This window comes from Apium graveolens, chromosome 9 (genome assembly GCF_009905375.1).
Source record: "Apium graveolens cultivar Ventura chromosome 9, ASM990537v1, whole genome shotgun sequence".
NCBI classification, from domain to species: domain Eukaryota; kingdom Viridiplantae; phylum Streptophyta; class Magnoliopsida; order Apiales; family Apiaceae; genus Apium; species Apium graveolens.
The window spans coordinates 1,703,759-1,713,432 of record NC_133655.1 but is presented as its reverse complement, the minus strand read 5'-3'; the positions used below and the strand labels follow the sequence as shown (position 1 = coordinate 1,713,432).

The 9,674-nt window shown below is 33.7% G+C and overlaps 1 protein-coding gene across 2 annotated transcripts; it reads right to left on the bottom strand.

Moving 5' to 3' along the window:
• Positions 1-265: 265 nt before the first annotated feature.
• Positions 266-8,800, bottom strand: LOC141686771 (uncharacterized). Of its 2 annotated transcripts, none has more exons than XM_074491831.1 (10): positions 8,491-8,800; positions 6,890-6,965; positions 6,679-6,776; positions 6,128-6,229; positions 5,884-5,970; positions 5,129-5,245; positions 3,201-3,304; positions 2,251-2,390; positions 2,026-2,144; positions 266-863 (listed from the first exon to the last, which is right to left on the bottom strand). In XM_074491831.1, exons 1-10 carry the CDS (start codon positions 8,686-8,688, stop codon positions 687-689), a joined length of 1,218 nt encoding a protein of 405 aa, XP_074347932.1. In that variant the 5' UTR covers positions 8,689-8,800; the 3' UTR covers positions 266-686. The 2 variants fall into 2 exon arrangements, with proteins under 2 accessions (XP_074347932.1, XP_074347931.1); XM_074491830.1 differs by having other exon boundaries at positions 2,026-2,162; positions 8,491-8,797.
• Between the last annotated feature and the right edge of the window lie 874 nt (positions 8,801-9,674).

Below are 9,674 nucleotides of genomic sequence, written 5' to 3'. Positions count from 1 at the left end.
CAAATCGCTAAGTCATCCATATCACGTCATTTGAAAACAAATTTTGGTAACATAACATTAAATCGATTAGACTTACCGTTTAACCCACAAAAAACGACTAAAACACAGGTCCGTTTTCTTCATTCGATTAGGAGCATAATCCTCTCAGTAAAGATCGCTAAAGCTCTTTACCAGGCTAGCAGGGCACAATGCCAACTAAACACGAAAGATGAAAGTTCCAGGGTTGTAAATGAACTTGCCACTTCTGTTGTCCACAAGTTGCGTCTAAAAATAAAATGAAAAAACTGCTTTATTGACACTAGTTGCTTCTTCCGATAACAGTTATATGACACATTAATTATTACAAACTCACAGTTCAATCAAAATTATCAGTCTACAGCGTATGCTTCTCTATTTAAACACGTCTACGAAAGTCCTGCTTAGCATTAGTTGCAATCTGGATCATCCGCACATTTGGCGATTCTCCCTGCATAAGATCTGAAAACTACACATGGAACTACTCGTGTGCACACCTTTTGTACTGGCCTTCATCGTAGCTCAACAGCAGGAAAGAAATTGATAGTGCAATAAGGATTTGCAGCCGTATGCATTCAACAGTTTCCTAAACCCTTCATCTTTTAGTATGATTGTGAAGTAACTGATACAAAAGTTATTTTGGAAAATTATGCCCAACATGCATTTTTGCATTAACAGGCCACTGGTATTTCTAATTGTGGTTGCATGTCATCTGAGCTGGGCAGCAGTGGACTCTTCTGAAACTCATTTCTTAGTTGTCCGCAAGCTGCATTTGCATCTAGACCTCGGGTCTGACGTACACTGGTAGTTATTTTTCGGGATTCTAGTATAGCTGTGAATGCGAGCACCTGCCAAATTAATAGGAAATAAGACTTCTTATTGTAGGAAAGCTAAAAAATATACAATACATGATTGAAACCGATAATATCGTGGTAATTACACATATTTATACACATGTGCGTACGATACTCTAGTAAAAGTGAGGATATATACTAGGAAATGGTTCTATCCCTCTATCCCCAAGATCCTTGTGAAGGATTTGAGAGAAGACATTAGAACGACGCTCAGACTCATTAAAGCTCACTTTATCAATGTTAAAGGATGTTTCAGAACTTTATCAATTTTAAATAATGTTTCAGAACTTTAGCAGTATACTGAATATTGGAAACATTTTAACATTATGACAAAATACAGAACTAATTTATAATAAGATCATGGTCAAGTTACACTCTGAGCAGAAGTCAGAATGTTTAAGTGTATTGTATAATTTTAAAGTCAACCCTTGCAGAATGTTTAAGTGTATTGTATACTTTTAAAGTCAAACCTTGCAGACTGGTAATATTGCCATGCAAATGCATTAAGGTCGCATGAGCTGTGCAAATTCTGACACTAAAAGGGCATATGAACTTTTTTGTGAGGACTATCCAGAAATGAAAAGGAAAACAGAGACACTAAGGTCAGAATCGACAATGACAAGGGTCACAAGTATGAAGATTGATGCAGGACAAGTGATTAAAACGATATATACGAATTCCCGAGAACAATGAATATTAATATTTTCAAGAAAAGTATATAATCAAAGCTTAAGTTAAATGTGGGGGATTACAAAGCTTATATAGGGAACAGAAACCCTAATAAGATAACCTAATGGACTAAGGACCATAAACAATTGGACTTCATTATAAATAAACTACTTAGTTAATAAACTCGTGTCCCCACATATAAAACATATAGATAAATACATTATTTATCTCTATACTAAACAAATATAAACCAATTAAAAACATATTATTAATTCTTTATTCTCGTTCCTCATCAAAAATAAACCACAGTTAACTCAAATAAAGCTTCAACTCACTATTTGTTTAAGCATTCCTGGCCAAGTAGTGAGGGTGGGATAATTTTCTAATCTAGTTCGTAATTGATACTAAGTATAGATTGTCATGAAAGGACAAGGGGAAAGTGTCTATCTTATAACTTATGCATAAGAAGAGGAATAGAGTAGCTTACGGCTTTTCTGTATGGGCGTCGATACTCAGTGCCTTCTACTGGATTGAAAGGAATTAAGTTTACGTGATGACCACGACCCCATTCATTGAGTAGCTCTGCTAGTTCCTTCGCGTGCTCCACTGCATCATTAACCCCGGCTGTATAATAATAACTCAATACTATCATACAAGGTCAGACCGAATACTGAGGAAATGAAGACAGTGTGTGCAGGAAAAGGTACAATACCTAGAAGCGTGTACTCAAACGAAACCCTTCGACTTGTTTCCAAAAAGTAATCTCTGCAATCCTTCATGATTGCATTCAAAGGATACGACTTGGCACTAGGCACAATCTGTTCTCTTAGTTTCTGGTTTGGAGCATGAAGGCTGATGTCCAAAAGAAAGCAGAGGTGAAGAAACGTCAAAACAGGGAGACATCGAAACCCATGACAAACTTGAAACATTCACAACTATGGAAACCAATATAACTTAAAAAAAATAATAAGCATATAAATAGCTAGTGGATAAAATAACAGCTCTTACGGCATCTCCAATGCTAATTTTAAATTGGGTACAGTTATTGCAATATTTTGACACCAAAAAGTAACTTTTGATGCTAATATAAACTTTCACTCCGATGCTTGATTCTAAATTTACAAACTAGCTTTAAATGAACTAATTTGTTATCCAGAATAGTAATGTGCAAGGATAACTATATTCTATACTCTATAGCTTTAATTGGTGCTATTGCTAAAATACAGAACTAAATTTACAAAATGATCAACCCAATGCATATTTATTATTGAACCCACAAATAGATATTCATTAGATTAGTCATTTTTTAATTTTAATTCTATATTTTTTGTATAACACCGAGTATAGCTACGCATTGGACTTGCTTTTAGGACTGTTGAGACATAATGCAGGATAATAAGGAGCACTTGAAGATGTAATTAAGAATGATAGCACATCACTTGCATTCATATATTCCATTTCCAACTTTTGTCATATATTCACTCCCAATTTTTTATTAAGAAAGTACAATTTTTAACAGTATATCAGCTATGTGGTACTAAATTAAATATAAAAAAATGCAGCGATTTCATCAAAATTTTGATGTTGAAATATCTTTCATCCAAATGATAGTCGATAATAACAACAAGACTGTACTTCAAATCGTCAATAACAACAATATACCTCAGAGCTAATGTAGACTGAAGCTTATGAGAAGCCAGCTTTTTTATAGTGTTTGGAACCCCGACCGTAGAAATTGTCATCATCCTTTGGCCTATTAGGACATCCTACAGACAATAAGATTACAAGTAATATAAGGGAAATTATCAGGAGGTAAGTTCCAACTTCTACTTTTTTATTTTGCAACAGGAACGAGTTCAGCTAAACAATGTCAAGGAAATCATTCTATTAGTATCTTCAAGATGTTCAAACTCTTAACGATGTCAAGGAAATCAGAAACAAATCAGTTAGCAGCACTTATGTCACCCCCTCGCCCTCCTTTTCACATTTGTTTCTGCCAAGTTGTTACAAGAAATAGAAATGCTCACCACAAGCCTAAACTACACGTGAACCCACGACCTCTTACCAAGCGGGAACGGGTGACTGCTTGGCTATAATCCAAGAGTTAACCTCCACCCTCTATTTCAAATCACTTCACTGATATATTCTGTTCCAAATTATATGCGTCAAATGAAACTTGAAGACAAGGGTAATCGGACTCTTTGGTTTTGGGTGCACTACTAAGTCGGATCCTTGGATACTCGGACATGACACTTATTCAGTATCAGATACTTAAATGGAAATTTGCAAACTTTGGCCAATTGAAAAACCACATATGAGATGTAACTTGGGACACAAAAAGGAAATCAAAGGAAAAAAAAAAGATTCCGCCTCAATATTGTTGTGAAGACGTGTCCCTACATAGGATCTATAAATTCATAATTATTTGGTTTGACACTCTATCTGTGTCCCGAGACTCCTGTCTGAATTCCAATCTTAAATCCAAGTAACATACTTAAATTAACATATTACTTTATTAGCTTTTTATCGTGTAAGTCATCAACTTATAAAGAAAAACACAATCCTCCGCATTTATTTCCAAGGGAAATTAGATAATTTTATGAGCACAGACACTATTTTAAAAAGCTATTAACATGAATGATGCATGTTAGTATTTATTTTATATTATTAATTAGGAATATATTTAAATATATTTGGTTAAGTATAATATTATATATAGTAGGTAAGAATTATTAGGTAATAGTTATCTATTAGAGATTGTTTGCTATTTTTTAGGATCTTACTTGTTCACCAAGTTTTAGGATTTTTATATAATCTCATGTAATCTTCGTTATGGAATAGAATTGATTGATTATCATTGAGTTGAGAATTGTTTCTCTTGGGTAGCGATCGTTACAAACTTCTCTAGTGCGGTTGAGAAATCCTAGAGGTAATGATTCTTCTTCGGTTGGGTCACCTTAGGCGTGGGTTTTCTGCGGTTAATTCACAAATATTTATCCTTTTAACCCTTGTCCTACATCGATGAACCACTTCTGTAAAGACTGGTTTTGATTGATTTAATATAAATGGAAAGGTGATGCAAATGGGAGGGTTGACATATAGAAGCAACTTAGTTAATCTTTTTTAAAAATGGTTATGCCACTGAGCAGAAAAGGTAAAAGAGTAAAAAGTTAATGTTTGCTAACAAAGTGTGAGGATAGTAGAGTATTAGCATAGTCTGTGTATACTGTGTTAGTATCTGTGCTGTTATTCTCAGTAATGTTAGTTACTTAACAGTGTAGGCCTATAAATACTTGTAATGTTTGTGTGTTCATGTTATGTTAAATATCAGATATTGGAATCATTTCCACCAATTCTCCATCTCTCTCTATAAAAACTTTCTCTCTCTACGGTTTCCTGCTCCTGCTCTGAACTCTGTTTTCTACCTCTTTTCGGATCTAATCTCTCTGTTTCTATTTTAATATCTCTTTAATCTCTGTTATATCTCTTATATCTAGCTGTTATCCTTTCAATTCTGCAACTATAAACCAGAAAATACCAAAAACATACATATAATTCATGGAGAACCTGACACAAAGTTGTCAACTAACCTTGTTCAGGCACTGGTGAGCTCCAAGAACTTCTTTCAAGTTTAACATCGGCTCCCCCATTCCCATAAATACCACATTTGTTACCCTGCGTTTGAAGAGCTCTTCTATTGCCAATACCTACATATTTGAAAAGGAAGCTTTATACGAGACAAGTTTTAACTGGTGAAAGGATTGTATACAAGATATCAGAAAATAGAATGAAGTACGAGGGTGCATAATGATACAAATTACTTCCTAGTATTATACATAAATTGAATTTCATTTAACAGCCACTTACTTTAATCATTTACTTTACCTATAAGTTTATTGATTATGACAAATGAAAACTTATAAAAAACCTACTAGCTTATAACCCGTGCGATGCACGGATGAATTTTAAGCACATATGATTTTTAATCATATGTTTTATTTTAATATATATATTTTTATAATGGTTGAAAAATAAATTATAGAATAATAATAAGTTACAATAATTTACGTTTTACGGGATTCGAACCTGAACCTATGAAAGTAGTTTAGATACTAATATAAAAAATATTATCTTATAACTGCATCTAACAGTTCTCATCTATCTGGTTTAAGATCTAACGACTGTGATTTAGTGTACCGAACAACCAACGAACAACTACCAAATAGAGGGTGTTCTGCTTATAATAGTATACTATAGATAGATAAATTCCAGGTAGTGTCATAATAAGTTCAGCATTCAAGACTACCCCACTAGATAAACCTGAAAATGGAAGTCTATAATAAACCTGTTCAACAATTTCATGCCTCCTAAGGTTCCTCGAGAAACCACCCTTGCCAGTAGCACAAAATGAACATCGCAATGGGCAGCCTACCTGCAATTATTAGCCAGCGGTATGAATATTATGTAGCAGCAAACATAGAAGTGATAAACAATAAACAAAAAGGTTGTCAGAACAATAGGCAATTTAAAATCCCTAAAAATAATCGGAATATAATACTTTTGCGACTATTGCGTCTTCTTCACATTACCTGCGAGGAGACACATGCTGTAAGGCGAAGTGAACCTTTCTTATCTTCAACTGGTATTCCAACGGTTTCAACTAGTCGGCCATCTTCCAGCTTAATCAGCAACTAAACAGCATAAAAAAGAGTAAACGAACATGACATGGAAGTTTAAAATAATTGGGTTGATTAAAAGTCTTCCTTTTAATCACTAAATAGTTGATATCATCCTTCAATTCTATTAGCATGGTTCTCATCTTGAACACATTAACTAACTATAAGTCTATCAAATTTACTAACTGGGGAATAACCTGAGAACAATCGCAATTGCACAACCACTTTTTTTTTAAAATCTTGAAACCATTTAACATGGAAATTATCACCATTTATCACATTAGTAGATGCATCTTACTCTGGAAAATATCTTCGAAATATAATAGTATGAAAATGTAAAACCAGGCAAATCTTGTTAATATGCCTGATCACAGCATAGAGAAGTACCAAAATCAGCAGTTGAGTAGCATGTTGCAAAAAAAATATTTAAGTCATTGTGTACCAAGATGTTTTACAATAATTACCTTGATAGTGCCATCAGCTGCAGTGACAGATTTATGAATAGGCGACCTCCCAACTGTCCAGCCAGCTTCTTCAAGATCATTTCTGAATGGCAAAGGCACTGACTTCCAAGAAAACATGAAAAAAACAAATGCTCATAAAAATAAGAAGCACAAAAGTTTAATCTTCAGAAATATTAGTCAAAATATTAAAGAGAGAATAAGAAGTACTGACAATGAGTAAAATCTTGAATTTGTTTAACTTTCCTTTTGTATAAAAGCTGGTGAAGCTGTTTGCCTCTATAACTTTGCTGAATACAAACAAAATAAAGTTTGTTAGGTACCACTACTTTATATAAGGGTTATTTACACTCTGGTCATAGAAGTTTGGGACAATATACACATAAACCAGTAAGGAAAAAAAATTAACTATTCAACCATTCTAGTTAGGGCCGGTGTATACATGGACCATTATTGGAGTGAATAATGTTTACTAGGTGTGCAAGCCGCGGTAGCCAGAGTTGGTTTTTTAAAAGATGGTGAAGCTGTTTGCCTCTATAATTTTGCTGAGTACAAACAAAATAGAGTTTGTTTAGTACCAGTAGTTTATATATCTATATTTACACTCTTGTCATAAAATTTTGGGCCAATATACACATAAACCACTGAAGGAAAAAATGAACTATTCAACCAGCCTAGTTTGGGCCAGTGTATACATGGACCATTATTGGACTGAATAATGTTTGTTAGGTGTGCAAGACGCGGGAGTTTGAGTTGGTTTTTTTAAAGCAACTTAAAAATATAACACAATATACTATATATTCAGCCTCCCCCCCCCCCTCTCCCTCTCTTCATGTTAAAGGTTTGAGAATTTCTATAGAATTTTGGTTTATGAAGTTTTAAAACACTTTATGCCTATTAAATATCATATCTTTTTTTCACTTCTTAAAGATATTCAGACGGTTTTTTCATGTTATGTTACTTTGTGTGTGTGGCGTATGTGGTGCAATGGTGAGTGGATACATTCCACAAAACAAAATATTAGTGGTTAAGGTGTCCATTAATTTACCTTTACTAAGCACTCTCTTGGGCAGTCTCCGACTTTCCAGCAAATATATACTAAATTATGCTTAGGTTCAACACCAACAATACTAAGATGGTTGAACCGTCCACATTTTTTCAATTGTGATTATGTGTAAATTGTCGCAAACTTTGTTTGTTTGCCACACGTTATGGAATTTAATGACACAACAATCAAAATTAAAAGTGAAAAGTGAAGAATTTGTGAGTATTAGGTTCAAATATGTAAAGGAAATGCTTTCTAATTCAATCATTCATTTCGATGATAAACTGGTTTAAATGTTCGAGTAAGTTCTAAAATCAAGAGCTCCAACAGAAACCTAGTAAAATTCCAATTTATTCATCATCTCCTGGCTCCGCCGCTGACAGTAGAGGGCGTATATATTATTATATCCCTGCTCTAACCGGAATGTGTACTATTATACATATTCCGCTTAGAGAAGGGGATATAATAAACCTGTATTATTATACAAGTTTGTACTGAATATATAAAGTGCTATTAACATGACAATTGAAACCAAGCCGAATATATGTGGTGTATACCTCCCCGGATATTTTGGCTTGGTTTCAATTGTGACGGTGTCAATAAGTGTTAATAGCACTTTATATATACCGTACAACCTAGTTAAAATGAATAACTGATTCAAAAATAACCTAACCAAATTAACAGAACAGAACAGAGCAGAACATACTTTAAAGTTTTAAAACACGCAAGCAATTATTCATTTTTGAACTAGGCAAATAGAATACATATACCTGACCGAAATTAACAGCGAGTTGTTGAAGGTCCGGTTCAGACATCCCTAACAGAACATTACAATCAGCAGCAGCAGGTGTCGTCTTCACTATAGAAGAAGCTTTAATGGTCAAGGCACGTGACCTGACCGCCGCACGTGCCAGCGGGATTGTCATTGTGGATGAGGAGGAGCACAAGTAGTGTACTACTAACGCCATTTTTATCACCTTCACCTTCTTCTTCTTCCACTTACAAAGAGATAAATATCATAAATGAAAACAAAACAGCCCAATTAGCTTGCCAAGGCCTAGTTAAGCAAACAGCCCAATCATTCTTTTGCTCTTCTGTTATCCATTAAATATTAGGGGTTTTTTCATAAATACCTAATTTTTACGATTTTTTTGCAAAAATCCTATCACTTTTTAAAAATATTTGCAGAAATACGTTCTGCAACTTTACAACCACATCTGCAACTTCAATTTTACATAATATTTACGAAAATACGTTCGGTAAATTGTAACCATATTTGCAACCTAAAATACAACCCGAAATTCAAATTAAGGCTATGTTTGAGAGTGCTGTTAAAAACTGTTGTGAGAAAAAGTGCCGGTGAAAAAAGTGCTGTCAGAAAAATTAGATGACTGTTTGGTAATTTTTTTAATTTATGTATATTTTGAGATATAATATATAAAAATAATATTTTTGAGAAAGTTTGATAGTGAAACTGATAGCTAATTCCTGCAAAAGCTGAAAGCAGCTTTTTTCAAAAGTATGGGGACATGTTTTTGCTAACAGCAGTTTTTAGACGAAAAACGCTTTTTCAGACAGCAAATTTAAGAATTCACCAAACACCTTTCTGATAGTTTTTCAGCAAAAAACTGTTGTAACTGTCTGCAACAGCAATACCAAAATAGTTGCACAATTCAAAATAAATGCAACCTATGATGCAATATTGTATTTTTGCAATTATTTTCAGAACAAAATAATATTTTTGCAAATATTTTCAGAAGTCGGTAAAATCGCGAATAATTTTATAAAAAGTAGTATTTTGAATAAATTCCCTAAATAATTATGGGTTCATTCTTAATCCAAATTATCCATGGCCCAACTCAATCAAATAACCAAATAGCCCAATCAATCTTCTCTTTATTCCTCCAATTAGCCCAATCAATTTTCTTATCCATAAACTCTCATCATTTCATTC

Excerpts from the sequence above, each read along its gene's own strand:
- LOC141686771 (XM_074491830.1), bottom strand. The coding sequence starts at position 8,688 with ATGGCGTTAGTAGTACACTACTTGTGCTCCTCCTCATCCACAATGACA. Across the intron at positions 5,971-6,127 it reads CAGCATGTGTCTCCTCGCAG|GTAGGCTGCCCATTGCGATG; the intron begins GTAATGTGAAGA and ends TAATAATTGCAG. Across the intron at positions 864-2,025 it reads GACGCCCATACAGAAAAGCC|GTGCTCGCATTCACAGCTAT; the intron begins GTAAGCTACTCT and ends TTAATTTGGCAG.